Source organism: Caloenas nicobarica, chromosome Z (assembly GCF_036013445.1).
Source record: "Caloenas nicobarica isolate bCalNic1 chromosome Z, bCalNic1.hap1, whole genome shotgun sequence".
Taxonomy (NCBI): Eukaryota; Metazoa; Chordata; class Aves; order Columbiformes; family Columbidae; genus Caloenas; species Caloenas nicobarica.
Window position 1 is genome coordinate 25,470,305 of NC_088284.1, and position 24,740 is coordinate 25,495,044.

Consider the following 24,740-nt stretch of genomic DNA (forward strand, 5'->3'; position numbering starts at 1 on the left):
CCTGAATATACTCCATCAAAATGCACCTGAATATACCACATCAAATCCCACCAGAATACAGCATAAAACATTTTGCTATGAAATCGGGTGAATGAACAAGCAGTATATACAGCACATTTTGGCTTCCCTAAATATAGCTGTGATAAAAGCTAAAATACATTATAAGCAGCTTGTGTTAAGCACAAATGTCTCAGAAATAGTTAAATCGGACCTCATCTTCAGCCCAGCCCACACAATGAAGTTAGTCCATTCACCCATGAGGGCTGAGGATGGAGAAGGGTAATGATCCTTTTCAGTGTCTCCACCTAACAGAATTCAGAAGCCCTACTTGATTTCAGGGGTCCTTTTCATCTGCAGATACTGAATAAGGTATGGGTTTTGTTCTCACATAGGATAAGGGACTCCCCTCATCCTTGTGTTAACCTGGGCCCTGGATGACTAACCCTACAGCTGACACAAGCAGATGTTTTTATTTGTTTGAACTATTAGGTCAAAGGGCTAATGAGCTAATGAAAATTCTTTCAAGACCTATCAAATGGGGCATAATTAGCAGATTTTCAGTTCCTATTTGTATGAAACAAAAGAATTTAAAAAATATTCAGAGTTTACAAATCTTTCATTTCCATCCTCATCTCGGTAAGATGCAGATTTAAAAATAATAAAATGAAAATAGCATACCTTAGAAGCTGAATGGCAACTCCAATTTGGCTCAGCATTGCGGTACTTCCATCAACTGTGAACAACTTGTGTTGTGAGTCTCTTCTATTCAAACAGTGTTTGATAATTGATATCATTGAGCTGCCTTAGCAAGATTTTATTTTTCCCATAGTATTTTCCTTCACTGAACTTCTGTAGCTTTTTATTTTGGTATACGTACTTTGCAATATCACTTTCTTTAATAATAATTTCTAGTCATATAAAAATGTCCCTCAGTTTAACATTATGGAATGAACATATAAAGATCATTCCAATCTCTGTTCCACCAATAAACCTGCAATATCTTTCAGATATATTTCCAGAGTAACAACAGCTTGCTGTGGAAATAAATCAGCCAATTTTTGGAAGTTTCTATTTTATGTATATTTGTAGGTAAATGTGTAACTATGTATAATTTAGCAGTGATTATAAAGTAATATCTGTTTTCATCTAGGCATAAATAATTCATCTTGAAGATTCCAAATCAAGGTAATATGCCATACTCCCAAACTGGCTACTACTCAAGAAATCCAAACTTAGCAACTCAACTCTACACAGTGTTTATTTTTTTATTTTTTTATTTTTTTTGAAGTGGAAATCATGTATAAATCACAAACAGTACAAGTTCCTCATGTCAGCAGTTGTCCACTTGAATGGGTCAACTTCTGTGTATAGACACTGTATTTTTAGTATAAAGTCAAGATAATATGGCAATTAACTAATACTTTCAACTACAGTAAAGATACAAACTTTTGTAATATAAATTAATTGCCATTACAAAAAGGCAACTGTATCAACTAATACAAAAATCTGCAACTTCTATAAATATAATGAAATTCAAGAAGTTAAATGAAATAATACATCACAGATTTTTGTATAGAGCATTTGAAGAGGCAAGCTAAGATACACGTGGAGCATTATACAACAAGAAAGAATATCAAAACCCACTAAGATTTAACTTCTTTTTTTTCCATATAAATGCTAGAAGTACGAGTACAGGACACAACATGGAAGCAGTAAGATTATCAGCTCAGAGCGGGTAGACAAAGAGGTCTTATTGACAAGTTGTAAAGCATTAGGCAGCAGACAGAAGCTTGTCAAAACCAGCTGTTGTTGGATACTGATTGATAATGTTTTCATTCTGACGGCTGAGACACTCCAGACAGCCACAGGTCTGAGAAGAAGCCCAATGTGGGCACATACACGTCCACACACAAAGTCATTTAACAGATGGCTAAAGAACATTAAAGCACGATATATTTTTTTAAGAGACGTTTACTCCTTAATGAACTTGCATGGAAAGCAGAGCCTAGTGCCCAAGTTTATTTCACCTAAATGATAAATGCATGTGAAAAGACTAAAAAAAAAGAAAAAAAAAGAAGAAACAATTGAGATTGGTCATCTGTCATCTGAATAAAAACTGCATGGTGCTTACATGTTCTACCATAGCCATGGCATTCAACAACACTGTAGACAAGCAAGTGTGACATGAGCTGCTCTGAACACTTTTAATCCCTCCATAAAAAGGTAAAGGTGTTTAAAGACATTAAAAAGGTACACATCCATTACATTCATCCACAACACAAAACCACAGAAGAACTATATTCAAAGTAAAGTTAAGCATTGGTCTCAGCCTTAAGCAGTTATGAGGTATTGTTTCAACCTGTGGTGAGGAATGATTTCTATATTAGTAAGAAAATGCATATTCAAAGTCATTCTAAAAAAAAAAAAATCATTGCTCCCGTACAGTTGGCATTTTCCTAAAGAAAAAGCATTAAGCATCAAAAAGTCCTAGTCTAAGTGGCCACTGGCTTATGCCAAAGCCATATCCTCGTTGACTCATAGATCTCTCAGCTTCTAAGTTATGCTCCCTGAAAAAGCAGTAAAAGCTCTGAAACCCTCTTTTTGCCTCCCCAGACTGTCTGCCCTGGGAAATTTCGCTGTTCTGAGAACTAATTCTCTCACTCCTCCCCACCACTTGTTATTTGTCCTTGTTGCTAAACAGGACAGAAATCTGGGGGCCCTGTGGAAATCTGAGGACTCTCCAGCCTCTAAGCTCACATCAACAAAGAGAGTTTGGAACTCTAAATCAGATCCAGTTCCTCTTTAAAGCCAGGGATGGGAGCCTCCTTAACCCACACCAGAAAAACTGATGGGCAGCTGGGTCTTGTCTAAACTATGCAGAGAGAATCAGAACCAACATACAGCTCCTCTATTTTAAAATGAACAATTCCAGTTCTTGGGCATTTCCAAGAGTGTGAGGAGTGAGGCAATTGACCTGGCAGGAAAGAGAAGAAAAACAAAACAAGAAGAGATGCCTTTCAGGCTTTCTGCCTATTCTATCACAAAATTAAACAAGGAGCTCACCAATTTTCCCAGTTTCTTTCTGATAATACGAAGCAAGTTAAAACAGTGATCATCAGGACATGCATTTCAGCAAAAATAATTCTGACGGAGCAATGCAAGAAATCCGAGGAAACGGAAAAGTAAACAAAATACCTATAAAAACATTTTGTTTAACAAAGAGTATAATTGCAAGTAGTAGAGAAATGGCTTTTATGAGCCTTTAATAGCTGATCCTTGCCATTTTATTATCCCCAAAATAACGTAGTGAGAAACTACAATAAACTTTAAACTTACAAAATAAATGCTCAGAGCGGAAATATATGTTGCTTAAAGCCCTCCAAAAAGGAGTTACAAGTTTCAAAACACAAGCAGAATCGATGAGGAACCACTGACACATCACTACAGTTTGCATTTGCAGACACTCATGCTCGTGGGCAGCTGAATGCACAAGGCACAACATTCAAGGTGTCCACCAGTCCAGCGACTGGTCTGCACACACCGTTGTGACTGTGGTGAACCAGTGACCTGGCATGTGTCTTTAATGGACAAGATCGGTTTACAAGGTTTTAAAAAAATCAACAAAAGGCAGCCAAAATACTTCATACCTACAATGGCGAAAACTTGGAAAGAGGAAATATGCACTGTGTTACTGGAATCAAATGAGATTTTTCCAAATGTATTACAAATCTTGTTTCCAATGAATACTTATTTGTATTCTAAGTAACATTTAGCCCAGAGGAAATTTGAAAGAAGTTATAATCCCTTGAAAAGAGAAGCTTCTAGTACAAACACTGGAAGGGCCTTAATTATGGTATAGATGCCTGGGCAATGTTATGATAACAGTAGTCCTCTATGAGTGAGTGATAAAGGAAGCAAACCTTATTTCAAATCAATCACGCTTCTAACTAGTAATAAAGCCTCCATAGCTGAATTAACAGACATTTGCTTTGCTTCTCCTAACTACTTTCAATGAAAATTATTACTTTGTCCAACTTTTTTATATTTTCTAAAAATATTGTTACTTAGTTCACCTATTTACGTTACCTCTTTTTCCCAAATACTGTTATCCACATACATGTCCTCTAATTTACCTCTCAGGAAACTTCCAGCAAAATAACAGTTCTGCCTTTCACAAGGTTATGCTGCGACTTTTGCAGAGGAATCAACTAACTTGTCAACTGTGTTCTCACTCAGTAAAACTTCAGGACTAACCTCTGCATTAACATGAAACTGCTTGCATTTAACATATCTTATTAAGGTTTTCATTGGCTGTGCTTTCCATACTGCAGGGTCAGTAAACAAGCTAATACAAATTAGTCTCACAAATCCTTAAGACATTAGTTATTTTTTAAAAACCAAGGTAGCAGGAGAATTCCTTCTTTACGGACTATGTTATTTTTGTGCGTGTAAAATCTCCTATCAAGGATTATGGCAATGCAAGAAAGCAACATGCAGTGTGCAGAAATAGTGGTAAACAAAGAGGAACTTCCTATTTCAGTAGTGTAGACAACTTTACTGGAAATAGTCGTGTACCTGATTCACAGAATATTTATTTTAACAAAAGAACATTCTGCAGTAACTGTGTGTGAACAACATATCACAGCACAGTCTTGATATCACACCATAATCAAGCTGTGAGCAGAATGTGCAGGTACAGTGATGCCTGGAGAACCACTCTTCTCTCCTGTGTTTCACATTCTTGGAAGTTCGAAGTCTTTCTCTTCAAGCAAGTTTATTAGAAGGGAGAAGCTGTCTTTTACTGCCTCCATATCATCCAAGGAGCAGGGTTTAAGAATCCAGCGCTTTCCACGTGCAAGTGGCTCAAGTTCCAAATATTTTTTTATCTATTAAGGAAAAAAAAAAGAGAGAAATGTATATACTACAAAGATAACACTCTATCATATAAAAACCAACCAACCAACCAACCAAACAAAAATACCCCCAAAAACCAAACCATCCAAAAAACCAAAACAAAACCATGTAAAAAGATCAGGATACTCATTCTTAGAATCTTAACCGCAGCTGTTCTTATAGTACAGGTTATATGACATGACCTGAAAGTGTTTTCTTTAGGGGTGAGTGACCTGCTTGGAAGCTACCATTCTACTCATACATTTAACAGCATGGGAGGTCTGGGGAAGAATTATATGAACTTAAGGCAAAGAGCAAAGCACATTAAACGAGTGTTCAGAAACATAGTGAAAACAGCAAAAGCAACTAAGAAATTTTAGGTTATGTTTGTATTTCCATGTTAAAGCTGTATTTTTCATCATACTCTTATTGGTAAACACTTAAGATGCAGAATTTGTCACCAGACTACTCTAACTACACAAATGAACTGTCAAAAATCTACAAATTCTAAACATTCCAGTCAAAGGTGGGGTAGAGCAGAGGGTTTCTTAATGACCTTGAAACACTAGAAAAATAAGAATTCTTCCAAAATCAGTTAGGTTGTGTGTGTGTATGTGGTGGTTTTGTTTTGGTTTTAGTTAAATGAAGAAGACTAGCACATTAATGTGATTAGGGTGGTAATAAGTATTATATATGAGACATAATGGTTTCTATGATGGTTCAAAATCCAGCATGTTCCAGCGGACTTCAGCTTACTAACAATATCGAATAATGCCTATAAAGAAGGAAACCTTTTAATTAAACTAATTCCATTTTTACTTCTGCAGCAACTGTGCAGCAAGGAGGTGTAAGAATATGATGTAATACAGCATTGCAAGTTTTAAAGTGGTTATAAGCCTTGACAAAATAACTGAGGAATGTGAAGCTTCTTGGAAAGACCAGTCATCGCTAATGCTAATTACACCAACTGTCAGGGTAGAAACACAGACCCACAGAAATACTGAGAAAGAAGATTTTCATTAGTAGTATACTCCAATCACTTTTCAAAATAGCAAGTACAATATCAAAACATATTTTTGATGCTTCTTAGGAGAACACAGCAGTCTGCGGGTTATTTCAGATCACAGTTTTCATCAAAATTTTAGTCTCTGACAGTATTTGATCCAAAAGTCTACTCATGCTTGACTTGTCAAAATAGGCATTTAGTTTTTACATCCAAAATTATATCCATCAGTACTTGCCGTTGTCAACATACCAAAAGAAATATTTAGTTCTGAATTAGTTTGCACATTCTTTTTCCTTGTAATTATTGCCAAATATTCTTAATTTTCTTTTGTCACAGACCGAGGCATAAACAGGCACAAAACCAGGAACAGTTACTCGCATTGTGGTAGGCAGTCGAGGCCCTGGACAGGCAACTAGATCCACACTGTGTAAGGCTACACATGCAGGGACAATAAAAAAAAGGGGGAAAAAAGGCTTCCAAAGCCCATATAAACTGCAGCAGCTCTGTGCAGCTCTTGCAGTATCTATACAACTGATTTTTTTATCTAGTAATGCATTCCAATAGAAGAAACTGACTGTAGTTGAATCAACTCATATAAATCAGAATTCAACCATCACAATGTGTCAGGAAGGGTTTCTTATTTCTTAGAAAGGAATTTCAAGCAAACATTTAGCAAAGATTTAGTAATGAGTATCAGAAAAAAACTGTGGTTTTGAGATGGGAACTTCTGCTTCCTCAGCTAAGATACAGGTGAAACCTTTAAAAATCTATTTCCAACAAAGCAGAATTGTATCAATAACAACCTGCAAACATTTGAAAATGAAGTGTGGTACTTAGCATTCACTCCCCCTCAAATGAATTTCAGAAAACATACAAGTTGAAATAAACAGGACTTCAACAAACAGTATTTTAATATCTTCATATCTACTTTTTAGCGTTGTTATCTCGGTGCCATATCAGTATCTGATATGTTAGCGTGGTTATATGCGATCAGAACCCAAACACTAATCTCTACAAGGGACATATTGCAATGTGTCCAGCTGCTGAAGTGGCACTAACTTGATTTTACCCTCATTAATATATTGAATTAATGGCACCGATCACGGTAGTAAGAAAGCTCTCTTGCCTGTTTCAGCAACAGCCTCCTTGACTGTTAAGTGAGGGAAGGAAGTAAAAGCTGCACAGAAATATAACAAAGCAAGGTGTCAGTGCAACTAGATGATGGAGCAGCCTGCTGGTGTTAAGCTGACAAATATGGCTGAGTAATTTGAGAGGTTTTGGACACACAAGCCAGAGGATGTCCACCACACCCCCTCTACTGGAAGACTTTTGCCATCAGACCCTTGAGGTGGCTGAAGTCTGTCTGCAATCTTATTTATATAGCCTCATGAATTAAGGCTATGCCATATGAAGAAATTATTACGAAAAGGTGATTACACTGAAAGGAGAGTACTTGGGTTTAAACGCATAAAATATCTAGAAACAATCACATAAGGAAATGATGGAAGTAACCAGACTAGCACTGAGTCTTGTGCAATTGTGGGCAAAAAGGACATTGCTTACCAAGGTGGCCTCTCGCAAAGAAAAACACAATGACTTTAAGCTACATTTCAGTGATCGCAGGTGCCAAGACAGAACTTCTATTTCAGCAGTAAAACAGCTTCAATTGATTTAGTAAAACAAATTTTGCAGATAAATTATTTATTTGGATGCCCAACATTGATTAATTTTCTTTTCCTATGTCTAGGTGTGTAATCAAAATTTAACAAAATCAGCAATGTGCTTTCATCATTTTCCACACCTAAGGGACAGTTCAGAGTATCTACATTAATAGGTCCTAGATGTATCCTGAAATTAAAGTGATCATTAAGGAGTGGCTTTTGAAATGGGAAGTTTTGATAATGGTATGGAAGCACAATGGTTTATATTCATGTAAGAACTATTTTGTTCATTCCTACAGAGAAAAAAATATTTCCTTGACTTGTCTCTAACCCAAATATAGAAAAATAACACTAATTGGCTTACAAATAGTAACTAAACCAGAAGTAGCACCAAATTTTCTACAACCCAAGGGGTACTCTATGGTATGTTACTATATTTCCTCATTTAAACTAACTTCACACCACAATGGAGTTTGCAAAAGCCCAGAGCTTTGTAAGTGAGCTCTCCAACTTCATAACTCCCAGAAAGAAGTTTGCAGATACAAATATTTTCCAATTTACTAGAAATTCTCCCTTCTTTCACTCAGAAGATGCCATTTAGTTCTAAAAACAATGAAGGTTTTTCAGACTTAAGCAGGAACTGTTTTTTACATCAAGAGATTAAACAACTACATGAAAACAGACCAACACAATCACATGTCCAAGACTTTATACAGCTGAGTTTTCCACTGGAATGCTCTCACTCTCCATCCCCTTTTGTTTCTCTAGTTGCTTTCTGCCCCAATGACCACCATTCACACTCATTCCCTACCAGATTTCCTAAGGGGATGCACACTAATCACAAAAATATCCAAAGGAAGCTGAAATTCTCTGAATACTCACTCACCTAGGCAGTCCTTGCATAATCAGGTAACCAGTAACTATTTTACGGATCCCTTCAATGGCACTAGCACAAAAGGGGTGAGTTGCTAAGAGAAGCTATTTTGTTTTCCCCTCTTACATAAATGGTGAAAAGCTTTTTGTCTGTTCATGGATGCCAAAGCAAAATATAAAGACTCAAACATGCTTCAGATACATTAGACATTCAGATACATTCAGATACATTCAGATACATTAGACATGCATTTACATACTGGCTTTGCATTTTTAAGTGTTTACTTTGGGATTGCTAAATTTTTAAGTTATAACTTTAGGAGAAAATACAATCAATTAAATCCACATAATTTTGGCCTCCTTAAAATTAAACCTGGCGAGAGGGGTCAATGACAACAGAAAGAGCTTCTTCAAACACATGGCAGATAAAACTAACACCAGAGGCAATGTAGGCCCACTGATGGATGGGGTGGGTGCCCTGGTGACAGAAGATACAGAGAAGGCAGAGTTACTGAATGCCTTCTTTGTCTCTGTCTACTCTGCCGGAGGCTGTCCTGAGGAGCCCCGTACCCCTGAGGCCCCAGAGGAAGGCAGGGCAATGGAGGAGTTTGCCTTAGTTGATGAGAATTGGGTTAGGGACCAGTTAAGCAATCTGGACATCTATAAATCCATGGGTCCAGGTAGGATGCACCCACGGGTGCTGAGGGAGCTGGCTGAAGTCATTGCTGAACCACTCTCTGTCATCTTTGCTAAGTCGTGGGGAATGGGAGAGGTGCCTCAGGATGGGAGGAAAGCAAATTTCACTCCGGCCTTCAAAAAGGGCAAGAAGGAGGACCCGGGTAACTATAGACCGGTCAGCCTCACCTCCATCCCTGGGAAAGTGATGGAACACCTTATCCTTGATGGCATCTGAAGGCATCTGAAGGATAAGAGGGTCATTAGGGGCAGTCAACATGGCTGCACCAAGGGGAAGTCGTGCTTGACCAACCTCATAGCCTTTTTTGAGGACAAAACCAGGTGGACAGGTGATGGCAGAGCGGTGGATGTGGTCTACCTTGACTTCAGTAAAGCATTTGACAGTCTCCCATAGCATCCTCATGGCTAAACTGAGGAAGTGTGGTCTGGACAATCGAGTCGTGAGGTGGACTGTGAACTGGCTGAAGGACAGAAGCCAGAGAGTCATGGTCAATGGGGCGGAGTCTAGTTGGAGGCCTGTATCTAGTGGAGTGCCTCAAGGGTTGGTACTGGGGCCAGTATTGTTCAATATATTCGTCAATAACTTGGATGTAGGAATAGAGTGCACTGTCAGCAAGTTTGCTGATGACACCAAGCTGGGAGGAGTGGCTGACACGCCAGAGGGCTGTGCTGCCATCCAGCAAGAGCTGGACAGGCTGGAGAGTTGGGCAGGGAGAAATTTAATGAAATACAACAAGGGAAAGTGCAGAGCCTTGCATCTGGGCAAGAACAACCCCAGGTTCCAGTACAGGTTGGGGAATGACCTATTAGAGAGCAGTGTAGGGGAAAGGGACTGGGGGTCCTGGTGGACAGCAGGATGACCATGAGCCAGCACTGTGCCCTTGTGGCCACGAAGGCCAATGGCATCCTGGGGTGTATTAGAAGGGGAGTGGTTAGTAGGTCGAGAGAGGCTCTCCTGCCCCTCTACTCTGCCCTGGTGAGACCACATCTGGAATATCGTGTCCAGTTCTGGTCCCCTCAGTTCAAGAAGGACAGGGAACTGCTTGAGAGGGTCCAGCGCAGGGCAACAAAGATGATGAAGACTCCGGAGTGGAGCATCTCCCTTATGAGGACAGGCTGAGGGAGCTGGGTCTCTTTAGTCTGGAGGAGACTGAGGGGTGACCTCACTAATGTTTATAAATATGAAAAGGGTGAGTGTCACGAGGATGGAGCCAGGCTCTTCTCAGTGACAACCAATGGTAAGACAAGGGGTAATGGGTTCAAGCTGGAACACAAGAGGTTCCACTTAAATTTGAGAAGAAACTTCTTCTCAGTGAAGGTGACAGACACTGGAACAGGCTGCCCAGGGAGGCTGTGGAGTCTCCTTCTCTGGAGACATTCAAAACCCGCCTGGACACTTTCCTGTGTAACCTCATCTGGGTGTTCCTGCTCCGGCAGGGGGATTGGACTAGATGATCTTTTGAGGTCCCTTCCTAACATTCTGTGATTCTGTGATTCTTTATTATCGTTTTGCAGGATCTCACTGTATGTCTTGATTCTACATGGGGCCCCTGTTTTATAGAGAAGCTGACATTGTATTTATGCCACATTCTGAAGTCAATAAAATCTAACAATACACGTATGCAATTATTTCAACTCTTCCCACACTCCACCTTCTAAGTCCTATTCTACTGGCACAATACACTAAGCATATGGTTATCAAATGTTGCTTAACCTACGTGCTAGAAAAGTCAAGACACAATAAAAGGATTGGTGCCCAAAAACCTCAGCTGGTGTAAATTAGCGTAGCAGCGTGGAACTGATGTTACTAAATTGATCTACGTAAGCTGAGTAACCAGGTCCTGTTGAAAGCTTTTGTATGTTCTAATACTGAACATCATTTAGCCAGTTCACAACACACATGAACATATGACATATAGCAAAACAGATACTGCGGTCTATGAATATAGAGTAATTTCTTTCTATTACTCAACATGAAAAAAAGCTGATTGAAAGTATTATTTTTCATTCAAATAAAAAATTTTAATACCTAATTTCACCAACACGAAAACTTCCAACCCACTCTGATTAATCTGTTGTAAACAAATACAAAATGCAGGCAGTAACTTACATTACCAGGCTATATTTACACAATAGCTAAAATATTTTTTCATCCATTGGTGTTTTACTGAACAATTTTACTGGGGAAAAAATGGTTACAACACATGTAGCTGCACAGACATGTCAGTGTCACTACTAGTCTAAATTTTTCAAAGATTTTTACAGGATTAAGCAACTACTACTGCAAGAGGATGACTGGTGCAAGTATGAATTAAACTGAAATTACCTAATTTTTGAATCCATGTATTAACCACAAGAAACGGTTCATTCATCTAGCCCAAATCTGCATGGACAAGGAATGCAGTAATAATGGAAGACAGGGGTTCCTCATATGCACATTGTGAAAGCTTCATTGAGCTTTGATGCTGACTTCCTTTTTGGACATCATAAAAATCTGCTTTTGGAGCAATTGTTTAGAAGACCCAGTATAAAGAGGTAATTTTGATTGCTGAGTCCATGAGCAACAGATGAGCTGCCTATAACACTGACTAAAGCATGTGCAAATTCAGTATCCTCGGAGAAGAGAAAAGGCCAAAAGTCTATCACATACCATTAAGTTTTAAAAAGGGAAACTACATAAAATGAGTAACTTAAAGAGAATTAACTGTGCAGCTAAAAGGGTAAAATACTTGCAGGTGGCATAGAAAAAAATACCATAATTAGAGGCTCAGAGTATATTTATACTGGTACAGAAGACTTTAAAAGAAATAAAAAAAGCTTTCAACAGTTGAAATAAGGAAAGGGATGGTATTAGAGGTAAAAGAAGTCATATTTAAAAAAGGAAAACAGAAAATAGAAGAAAGGAAATTCTGGCAAATTAAAACAGAAACCACAAATGTTGACCTACTAACCATAGAGTGGAACCCATTGCTTAAATCACCACTGATGCTAAAAAGTAAATGGAAATCTACTCTAGTTTATGTTAGTGTGCTGGACTGCAAACTGCAAAGCCACTTGAGCTGTTACACGTGCTTTTCTGCTGGCCCTGTTCTAAGTACAGTGATTTATAAGAGTAGGTGGAACGTATCAGTAGCCACTTCATCTTAAATCAACTAGCTCAATCCACTCTTGTACAAGAGTTAACACTTTCATGCTATTCTCTAAAAATCTGCTAGAAACCACTTTATCTGACAGCCCACTTGGCTAAAAAGGACTTCTTGTCTGACCAGAACAGCTGCTCCAATATGCAAAACTGCCAGCAGAAGTTTCATAAGGTTTATTCTTCCTGCAAAGACACTTCATATCCCCCTGAAAAGATACTTCACATGTGCCTGCTCATGTGCTTCTTTATAACAGTGATCTCATCCATGTCTAGAGGGATCCTTGTAATGCACCTATGTCTCATAAGCACTCCTCCTAAAGCACCTGCACCTCATATTTATTGACTCCATATGGAATACCTCTTACGCAACAGGGAGGGGAATGGAAGTGCCTCAGCTGACAGGAAGGGATGGTGATCTGCTGTGGCCCGGGGCAACCCACACACAGGGCTACTCCCAGGAAAGACAGCTGAGGTTAAGCAACACTATCACCTGTAGAAATGCTCTTAAACTCTAGTTCTCTGAAGCTAAATATTTCACTGCCAGCCAACTTGTATGTGCCACTGAATTCAAAGTATGTACATGCAATGTTAAAAATTTGCAATGAATCAATAAAGTACATATTATGATAATCAGAATTATGTAACTGAGCTGCTGGGGTTTGTTTGGTTGGTTTAGTTCTTTGTTTGTTTGTGGTGGGTTCCCCCTCCCTGCGTGCCCACCCCCCCCCCCGCTTTTTTTCCCCTTAAGTATGACCTGCTAAAGTAAAATGAAAAGAAAACCCAAAACTGCCTTCAGCATTTCTGTGTGATACCAGGGTAAGCAACTGTCTAGACAAGATTTCAAAATCATCAGAAGCCTTTTTGTACAACTCCTTACAGGTAGTGGTGCATGCTTTACAAATTAATATTTCTAGTTTGTACAGCTTTCCAATTTTTTTTTTTTTTTAAATTGCCCTTTAAAAATATTACCTAAAACACTTGCAACTGAGCTTTGTACTTAGTTTTATAATAGACCTGGCTGATACTTTTGGTTTGCAAGTCTTTACAAAGAGGAATACAGTCACTTATACACATATTCCACGAAGTAATTTACACACTGCTTTATAGAACAGATGCATTCTTCCACCCTTGTTATCTCCAGTGGCCGCAAGGCACTACCCTTTTCAGACTGCAAGTGACTGCTGAAAGAAATGTCTTTTAAGAAGATACCTAACTGTTCTGAATGAAGAAATAGGATGTCTGGCAAATCAGCGTGGACACGCTGTTCCCAACAGAGAGCACACAGTACTGGCAAATGCAAGTGCGAGACAAGAAAAAGGGGAGTGAACTAGAGAGCTGGAAGATAAGTACAGAGGGGTGCTTATGGCAAAACATTAAATATTGCATTATCTATCGGGATGGAGAGAGTGGAAGATTTTTTAAGTGGATAAGTACTTTTTTAATACAGATACATAAGATCATGTTTTAATGGGTCTGGGACAAACAAGACAGATGAGAATAAGGACAGAAAACTGCTGAGGGTGCAACAGCACTACTGAGATTTGCATGTACGTGGATGGAAGCAAAGAGGCTTTGAGGAGCTGCTCCATCTATCAGCTCTTTCCATACAAGACTTTATCACACAAAAATGTACCGTGGCATATCAGATTTCTTTGGTTACATTCTGTTAATTTGTTCAAAAGAAATAGTAAGAATCGGGTAGATGCCAAAAACATTCACTTATACTTTGCCTTCCATGTCTCATTTACCAAGCGTATTCTGTTTATATAAGCATGTGCTTCTTCTACAACTGGAAGAAACAGAGGCAACATGAGAACAGCAGCAGCTGCTATAGAGAAAACCAGACTTCCACGGGAAGATTCATACAGCCAGCACCAGGCTGGACAAACAAGATGGGGCTCATCACATCCAATCCCAGAGTGAGCAAAACCACATCTCTTTTTGAGTGACAAGTGAAACAATGAGAACAGAAAAGGAGGCATTGTACATAAATGTGTGCAATGAAAGCACAGTAAAATATTTTCCTTTAATATTTACAGCTTTATTTCTTTAATTTATTCCAACAAATTAATCAGAAATGGAAATCAGATAACAGATTTAATACAAGACTACAACCAATCCTTTAAATTACTGCTACTATTGCTTCCTCTCTTACCCACTCTGTTTTCCGAAGTACTTTGGGTTGCAACAGATCCCATCTGACAGCTACATCCTTAAAGTGTGAGATTATAAAATCCTAAAGAACAATTCTGAAAGCTATCTCTGGTTAAAGTCAACTATTTAGAGGACATCTAAACAGCATTTTTTCCCCCTATATACTAGATGGACACAAAAATGCCAATTTACTGCATATAAGGAGAATTTTCTACACACATGTATGATTAGCATATCCAGATATATTCTTAAGTTATACTAAAAATAACCTATTGAATTTAAGGTTATTTTAAACTTAGGATAATTTGTTAAAATTCCCATCATTGCCTAAATCTTTTACAAACAAAAATGGAGCATATCCAAAGACAATCTCACAAGAAACCTATTAAAAGCTTTTACTATACCCTGACTCACACTTTTCCCTACCTTCTCTGAATTAGGTTTGGTTTTTTGTTACATCTTCAATTATATAATTTAAGGAATACAAATAACTAGTAGAAACTCAACACTCCAGACCTTTAAGCAGATACCTTTCAGAGACTTGCAGTTTTTTGTAGCTTTTTGTTTGTTTGTTTTAAATAGACTGACAAATTAAATAGATTCATGGTTTACTTCAGAATACAATGCTAGCAACAGAGAACACTGATTTCAACACTAGCTTTAACTATGGATTGTGGCTTCAACTAGTAAAAAAACCTGAGACACAGATACACAAGTGCTGAGTATTTACACCCCCCAAAAAAACTTTACTTGTGATGTTTTATGTCAAAATAACCTTTAGAATAATGAGAAGTCCAAAGATCAATCCTTATTATGACATCCCTGCTGCAAATGGTATGTTTTCTGTTCAGATAACAGTTAAACAGTATTTTCTGGAGAGGTGCATCTGTGATGATTCATCTGCGTTTGCCTGAACTTGTATATAAATCTAGCACTTGAATAAATAGCATCTGTATACCGTGCCCACGTCTGCAAAGCACCAAAACACTGTATGGACATGTATTCCTGTATCAAAAGCAAAGAACAGGATTTCTAAAGGCTTTGTGGTTGGTTCCCTGCATTTGCACTGCTGAAACCATTCCAAGCCAACAGCCAGTATGAACACAAAAGAAAAACCATTTATTCAGCAGTAGCTGTGGTTCTAGGAGGTGCATGCTCTCATGCACAGAAGATCAGACAGCGGTTGTGCTTATTTCACTTGTTCCGTACCACGTACAGAGCAGAGTGTACAAATGTAGGACGGTTTCAACCTCCCTTCAGGTCCTTTGCTGATGGAATTCTTAGTTATGCAAAGTCCAAACAGAGGTAATGGAAGCCTAGAACTAAATGCAATTAAAAATTTCTGTTTCAAAAGCAGAAACTGAAATAAATTCATTCTGGAAAAAGTTAATATATGATATTCCTGAAGCAAAAAGTGCTCCCAGAGACCCTTCCACAGCCAGCTTCGGTGGCTGGCTGCCAGAATGCCGGGGGCTCTGTGAGCCCCCAGTTCCTCCCACACCAGTGACTTCTGTGGAGGCTATTTCTGAGGATTTCCTCCTTGCCCTATGGTTAGAGTGTGCAAATCTGTGCTTTGGATTTTCTAGGTCCGGACCTCTGGAAGCACCAGTGATTCCAAACTCACAAAAATCTACCACTTCAAGCTAGTATTCTAGGTACCTCCAGACTCATCTCCATTTCTTGATATTGAATAACTCTCCATGTAGCAGTATCACAGAATCCTTTCACGCTCTGTGACTAGGATCTTGCTTGACTAAGGCCCCTCATAGCTTCTAGATTCCTTTATAAAGCACAAGGATACAAAGAAGAAAATTACACTGCTTAAATCAGACACAGAGAGGTACACAGGGGTATAACAGAGAACACCCCAGGTGCAAAACTGATCTGCCACTGCCTCTAAAATGACAGAAAATGCATGAACAACGACAGAAACGGGAAAAAGAGAGAATTTTACACTGAGAAAGGATGTTTTAAGCCAAGTAACTGAACTGTTCCCAGTATTGGGAAGCAATACTAGTGAACTAATGCAGAGGTTTGCAGCAATGATGGTGGTAAAGCCAGGGGTGACCGGAAGGATTTTGAGAAGATGGGTGAACACAATGAGATGCCAATGAACTGTGTGGTTCTTTTGACTTCTGAACTTAAAGGTAATAGGCTAGAATCTCCAGTTTTCCAAGCTCTAGAGTTATTACCTCCATTACTGTAAGTTGCAGTAGGAAGTTCTACCTGTCTGAGAAGTCTTTTAGTAAAAAGGTCCCATGGGAAGGGACAAGCAAAACAGTAATGAATATTCTTCACTTACTGCATCAAGATACCACTTGCCCTACATTATCCTGACCCACACTTCAAGGGAAAAGATGAAATCATAGGCAGTAGATCAAGTGTTGCATATATAATACATGAAAGAAGAAAGATCCACTGATATCTCAGGCAGGATATCAACCTTTACATAAAAAACCCCCATACCCAAAGAAACCACACTCCTCTCCAAAGAATGCTAGAAGAATTCTAGGGCAAACAGACAGCACCTATAAAATTTACGGCCTCCTTGAAGGAGGCCTTCTGAGAATAATATTGAAGATACTTAAAACAGGATCTGTAATAAAGCTATTGTTACTTTGATTAAGTGAACTAAGGCTTGCCTTTGTACACCTACAACTGTGCAGTGCCTTTACAGTGTCATGGAAAAGACAGATTTCTTCTGAAGAAAAGCACTGGAAGGTAGGAATATTATGTCATGGTGATGTCGCGGTCCTCATAATTGTTTCAATGAAAAACAAAAGCAGGTATTTGTCAAGCAATTCCAGCAGAAAGGGAAGCCTGGCTTCTGCAAGCTGACAGGCAGCTCCTTGCCTCTAACTCGGAAACCGAGACGCAGGTTTACCAGCAGGTCCTAGCATTACAGCTGGGCTAAGCTTCTCACTGGAAAGGAAATTGTATATAGCAAATATGTAGCTGACATTAATTTTTTAACAAGATGAGAATATTGATATGAGTTGGCTAAAATATCTTAATGCAACAGATTTTTCTAAGCATACGCCAGTCACCTTACAGAGTAACCTACCTATTCAAAATTGTGGTCTAATGAAAGTATAATCACCTCTTTAAATTTTGGGTTTCTGGTACTCAAGATGAGTCTTAATTCTGCACATTTGCAATTACTAATTGAGTTTTCTTTACGTTAGAAATCACCATATGCTAAGTTTGCTGACCACTAGTGACAAGCTAAAAGCGGTTATAGTGCATATCACTAACTTTTTGAGAACGTACTCGAAATTTGCAACATTTACATGTTCTTGATCATGAACTATTAAATATAACTACATATTTAAAAGTTAAAGCGATCTTAACTAAGTATTCCATACCAGGCTAGGAAAGGTTCTGTATATTGAAGTTAATGAGTTTAAGTCCCAAACTCGGACATAAGAAACAACCAATTATCCCATCTGAAACACAGGCTTGTAAAACTCTTGGTTACTTGTAAAATGGTTTGCTACACACGAGTAAGATGTTGTTTAAATGACTTGTTTGACTAGATGCATTCACCATGAAATTGATTCTTTTAAAGCATTATTTTTAAACTTGATACAAGTTAACTGTGTAAACTGAAAATGGGAAAAAAATCTGGCATTATAAAGTGTAGGTTTCAGTGCGAGTTTAGTATTTTATGAGGTCGAGGGTTACATGAATGAGAAACACATCAAGAACAAATAGTCATTTGTAGAGCAGTAATTGAAAGGTTTAATATGATTTTACTTTTCTGCCATTTCTATGCCAAGATGTATGCTATAGGATCTAGTGTTATTTCACCACAGCCTGTGCAGCTCCACAGTAGTACAAAGACAATAAAAAAACAAATAGAACATCTTTCAGCCAGAAGCACCAAAAATAAATCTGAGTTGCTATTTTTCTGTAGTCTGAAAGTAGCATTATATTGTGGTTTTACACCTGACACTTCCAGTTAGATTTAGTATTCCTATTTTGTTATGCCTTTTAGGCAGTGGGTGGCATGAGAAGAGGATAACTAGCAACAAGCTACTGAGTATTCCTTCATGTCCAGCTCAGAGACTCAGCTTTCAACTTTACAGTGGTCCAGATTTCAAGGAAAAAGAAGAAACCATTGCAAAGAGGTCATGGAGTTGAATATAGATTTAAAAAAAAAGCTAAAAAAATGCTATTCGATAAGATTTTAGATTTGAATGTCTAGCATGGTCCTATAAATACAGACAGATAGACCATGCCAGGGTTACTGAACGGATTAGAATTTGAAAAGCAATGTTTTATGTTTGCTTCCATAACTGGAAAATTGTTCTATTGGTTCATAATGAATCAGTGTCCTAATGGTATATTGCTAATAATTCACAGATGCCTTAGTGGCTTAAACCAAAAAAAGTCTACTCGGTAACAGCTAAAATTTGAGATCTTACTAATGGAACATTTCCAATTGTAGTCTTAGAAATGAGCTCACTACAACATGAAGCACTAACAATAGTTTTTCTTTAAAATCAATACAACAAATAAAGTGTTTCATATATTGCTCCAGAAAAGCTGGAAAAGATACTATGCTGCCTACGGCAAAACTGTTTTGGAGAAGAATCAAATTCTCAGACTTCGAATAAAAAAGTATTTGCACATTGTACAGCAGTTTACTCAACATTCAGTGAAGTGTGCCACCAGCCCTGCTGTTTTATAAGCCCAGTTGTAGACAGATTAATAGAAAGGACAGTGTCATCATCATGTCAGTCAGACCACAGGCAGTGCTGCAGGAACTGGAGAGGGGAAGTAGAGAGAGGTGTGAAGAGATCAACCACATAAAATGGCTTTAGATGACTTACAAGCAATAAAACATCCTGCTTCTAAAGATGTCTAATCTATCACAGCAGAATTGACATCATATTAGAAGAAAAAAAATCCAGCCCAGCTGGCAGTGTATCAACTCGATGTCTGTCAACTAGAAAGCACAAATCTGCAAATGGACTTGAGGGTGCTTGAAGCAGAGTATACTGAAAAGTGGACAATGCTCAGAAAAATCAAGGTGGATCTTCAGCTATTCTCGGAGGAGGGGAGAAAACAGTTCTGCTTATTTTACACAAAACACATGGAACACCATAATGCTTCTAGTAGGATTTGTATATTCCATTTTTTATTGAAGGTTATCATATGTGAATTTGATGAATTTTACTGTGTTAGTTAAAAAACCAAGTTCCTTCCCTTTTAGCCTTGTCTGTATTTATAGATGCAGTATATGAAGATAAAAAGCCAATGAAATTATATTTAGAGTTGTATTGTTCTACTAATATAGCCTGTACACACGCAAGTCACAGATAAACTAATCCTTAGTGCTGTGAACACACTCAAGTCATTTACTTTGCACAATGAAATTTCTAACCTAAAGGGTAAACTTGAACAGTTCAATTATTTGCTTTTCACTATCCATAGTATACGATTGATCAGCTAAGTTGTTTGTGTTTCCTTCTTCACCGGATAACATTTTAAAGCATGGCAGTAACAGACAGATAACTCAATAAACAACTTGCGTTAGTGCACAAATAGCCTGGAAGACATGCAACTTCTCAGTCTCTGTCTTCCTTTACTACTAACATTCAGAGATGATTACCTTTATTATGAGTTATGTAATCTACTCACACTTGCTACAACAGTATAAGATACAGGACTGCACTTTAGCTATCAACTACACATTAGGCTATGTGTGAGAAGAACATCTCGGTTTGCATCATATAAAAAGGAAAAGTGGCATTATCATTAAAATGGCTGCACAAAAATGCCCAACTGGAACAAGAGGAGAAATACAGAGGTATGTCTTATTAATGTCATATCCAATACTGTCTCACCTCATTAAGCACTCCCAAGTGGGAGAGAATGAGCTCTAAAGAAATAAAAAACACTTGGTCAAGTAATTTTTTTTCACAAACAGTTCATCTACTTACTGCCTCTCCTAATCTGTGGACTAATCTAGTGCAATAAAACCCCATTTTACAGGAAGAAAAAAAAATCTATGGTCTTATACTTTGATATTGGCACATACTTGTGCACAGTGTATTTTTACCACTGCAATTAAACCCAAGTTCATTTGTAATCACACACCTGTGCAAATTAAATGATATATACAATGACTGGCTGTATGGAAAAGTGAGAAGGGAGAGTAAAACAGGAGTTGCCTGTTGGAAGTAACAACATAGCGGGCACAATTCAAAAGGCTTTTAGACTCTTTCTTATAAGCATTCTTTGTGAGGGAGTAGTACCATTTAATCGAATTACTCATTGCCCATTCAAACCTGTTATAAAGCTATTTTTTCATGCTGGTAGAAATAGGTACTATTCAGACCTCTTCATAGTGCACTGGACTTGGCTGCATGCTACCAACCTCACTACAGACACCCTTCCAAATCAGAGGGGAGAGCAGAGGGCAACAGCTCCTCTCCCACTTAACAGTGGTTTGTGGGGTTATTTAAGGGTTTTTTGTTGTTGTTTTTTGGTGTGTGTGTTGTTTTTTTTTTTTAAACCACTACATGTTGTAAGACACTGTGATATGACAGTGATATAGACCATGTGTATCTGATACAGGTAAGTCTGGAAGATTTTGAATCCTAGTTTGTACTTAAAGCTAAGGATATTCAGAAGAAGGAAACTGTGAGGAGCAAAATTAGTAAAGGGATATCAAACAGAAGGGAAAAAAAAACCCCAACACTAAAAACCTTTCCATACAATTGCTAGCATTAATATATTTTAGGACCATGATCTAGGCCACCTTCCTGCAGAAGGAAGTTTGTGCGAAGAAGTGGAGGTCAAGCCTAGAGCGACACGGTTCACTGAATGACCAAATAGAGGTTTGCATATTTCCTTTATGGCTGCTGGCACTGGTTTTGGCCTAGAAGCCTCTAATGAACAAAGAGAGCTCTGATCCCTTCTGGAACCATTTATATGTGATTAAGATCCAACAATACAGCACTTTGATCCACTCAGCTACAGAAGGATTGGATGTTTCCTGAAGAAGTCATTTCGGGTGAAAGGGGAGCTGAAGAAAAGAAGGGAATTTTCCTGATCAGGTCAATCTCACTGAGGCAGCACTCTTCTCACATCTAATGTGCATTGTAGTCTCTCGAGAGTTTCGAAGCTTTGGAAAGATGACAGATGACTGAGGTATGGAAAAGATGAGTGAACTGCGGTATCAGTGTCTCAAGTACAAAGAATAAATTTATCTTTTTGAAGATTAGATAAGATTAATTTTCAAGCAGAGGAAACTGAGTTAGCTGTTGCAAGCCATATTGCAACAAAGGAGGACATACAAATGGACAATCATTACAGCAAACTGGATAACCTCCTTCACAGATATGTTTGAAAAGCTCGCAGTACCACAGTCAAAAATACAAGCTTCCTCACTCCGATGTAGATGAAAACAGCAGGAGATGTATGGGTAGGTCTATAAAAAAAATCCCAGAGAATGAACACCTGGTTCCTTGAAAGTAATCTTTCTATCTTGACACCAATATACTTCACATAACCCAAGAGAATTAAGGGCCCGTTTGAAGTTAGAAGAGCATGTACATGACACACCATTTGGAGGAGTATTTACTTTTTTCAACAGACAGAAGTATTAAGAACAGGTGATGGATTCAGATCCACAGGAATGAATGGAGGCTGGAATGTCTAGACGACCAGGAAAGCATAACACAGGTGTGACAACTCTGCTCGACTATCACATTCCAACATTTTCAGTATAAACTAAGTAACTTTCATCATCTGTTGATATAAAAGCAGAAGAGAGAAAACATATTTGGCTTTGTCTACTACAAATGTCTACTCCTAATAATTTATTTTGGAAGCTAACTCTCCTTTGCATATTTGGGTTGGATGCTCCCAAGTCCACCTGGGGATGGCTCAGCTCTCTGGCTATCCAGCACAAGCTTTTAGTTTAGAAAACACTTTAAATTCTCTGTCACTGGTTTAGCCAGATTCCTTATACTTGAATGCTTTTTATGTGGCTATCCTACTGGACAGGAGGTGATTTTCTGCTCAGGAGAAAATCTTTATGTTTGATATTAACACTCTAATTTCTTGCATCCCTTGCCAATATATGTGTACTATGATTCCTCACATACAAATCAAGTAAAATGCACTCTTTCCTTGGATGATTTTTGGAAACCAACAACATAGACCTGCATCGACAGTCAACTACCAACAATAGGAAAGACAAGGTGAAAGCAACGGGAATCAATAAGTTGGTAACCCCAAAACTAAAATCTGTTGTAACTATTTGCAATAAAAGGGGGTTTGCTGTCAATCTTGTACCATAAAAGAGCCTACCACCCCTATACACTACTCAGTTTCATAGCACCATAATGTCAGATGTATATGAAATAAATCTTGAAATAATGTGTTTGTGTACACAGGTAAGGCAATTAAAAGGAATCTACTCCTTAAAGCAGTACCACAGGAAAAAAAATATATGGAACCAGTGTTTTGCATTTGTGTATTAATTCAATGTTGATATGGAGGCTTCCTCCAATCCCAACAAACATGGTTCACAGGAAAAAGATGAGACTTACTCTGGAAAGCTCACCTGCAGCTTACACTTAAGGACTACATAGCAAATGATTTAGACACAGTTTACTTGTTTTGGAGTTGAAGTTACAGAAGGGGAAGTTTTATTTTCCCTGTCACACATCTGCAGTATAACACGTTCAGCAGACAGTTTATCAGCAAAATCTTCTTTGATAACGTTTGATTATTCCTGCCCTAATTTAATATGCTTCGTAAAAGATAATCTCAGATTAATAATTTCATTTTCATCAACTAATTAAAAACATATTAGAGCACATTTTGCTATTACAAATCCATGAAATTGAGACAATTTAACAAATCCATTAGACTAGTACAATTTTTTTTTAAACTATAGAACTGTAGGCAAGAAATAGCTCTCTTTGGAAAACTAGCAGTGGGTTGTTCCCCAGGACTGACCTGTGAGTTAGCAGTGGGGCAGGAGTCTGGATGACAGAACTCTCCCATGACATCTACAAAGCTGCAGTTCATCAATATTACTGCTAAGAGCAGAACCTGGTCTGACAGACTGAAACAACTTATTGACCCTATTTAGAATTAAAAACAAAAGGCATAGATTTTAGTGGCAGTAAGCAGTTAGGCCAGCTGCTAATTACTGCCAACCTGTAACAGGACCTTGGCACCTGAGTGACAGCTGTGCTTCTGAAACTCGCCCTACAGCCACACACAGCTGAGGTGTTTGGCAGCACTACTGACTGCTCTTCTTCACTTTTAGGAGTGTTCCACTTTTCAAAGTTGTCTGTACTGCAAAAGTAACCTGCATGTCACTGTGTGACAATTTTCAATAATTTCCTTATATTCTCAGCTTTGGAAAGTCTGCTTTCTTCTGCTCCGGTGACCAAGAAACAGATTTTTTGCTGTTAGCTTTCAAACAGAAAAATGCACTATCTTAAAGCTTGTTGCTACAGATTATGATAATTATATGCAGAGTATTGGCATATTGCAGCTGTACACCTATGCCCAACTTCTTGATCAGGCTTTCCCAGTAAGCACTGTCACTTCCTTCCTGATTGAAGTTCAAAGTCAAAGTCGTAGCAAACTTTTGACTGAACTTGTCTAGAACACACGTGCAGGGTAGAGCTTTCACTTGGTTAGCTGCCAGCCCACCTTTGGCTCCCAGTGACAACCAAAAATCCAGCTGCAGCTAGGATGAAGGATGAGAATTTGGCATATCTGCAGCAGTCAAACAGGAAAAAGTTTACTCCAGACTCCAGGGGTAAAGGATCACCTTCTTTCCTTTGACCTGCCAGCTGGAACAAGGGGGATGAATTTTCTTTGTGTTCACTGGCCATGAGCTCAGTTTGATTCATGGGCTGTTCAAACTTCACTGTAGCAGCAGAATTGCCAACATGGCTCCAGGACAAAGGCAAATGCTGAAGCACTGAAGCCCTGCACGGTTATTGGGGCTCCAGTCATGTGCATACATTGAAATTAAGTCAAGCCTGGCCAGCAGAAATGGAAGCAAAATGAGCTAAGGGTACTATACAGTTACCTTTTTTTAACGTTTTCTCTCTTCTCATAATTCAGCTCAAAAGAGAGCCCACAGGTGGTAAGGACAGGTGAAGAAATGGTGAAGGATAGAGGCAACAGGCAGTAAAATAAAGACATGCTTCCTTAGGACCATGTCAAGATAGAGGGAAAGACATAGAATTCAAAGCAGAAAGTTCAGATCATTATTAGTTTCAGACTAGTTTTGTTTATTGGAAATTGCAAGAGGCTGATTCGAGGCATTCTT

At 38.4% G+C, this 24,740-nt stretch overlaps 1 protein-coding gene across 3 annotated transcripts in view; it reads right to left on the reverse strand.

Annotated features, from left to right (window-relative positions):
- Positions 1 to 1,295: 1,295 nt before the first annotated feature.
- Positions 1,296 to 24,740, reverse strand: part of ARL15 (ADP ribosylation factor like GTPase 15) — a 230,542-nt gene continuing 207,097 nt past the window's right edge. For all 3 annotated transcript variants that reach the window (XM_065657676.1, XM_065657674.1, XM_065657675.1), the window contains one exon: positions 1,296 to 4,886. In XM_065657676.1, coding sequence (XP_065513748.1) covers positions 4,734 to 4,886 — 153 coding nt within the window. In that variant the 3' untranslated portion in view covers positions 1,296 to 4,733. The remainder of the gene's footprint in view (positions 4,887 to 24,740) is intronic.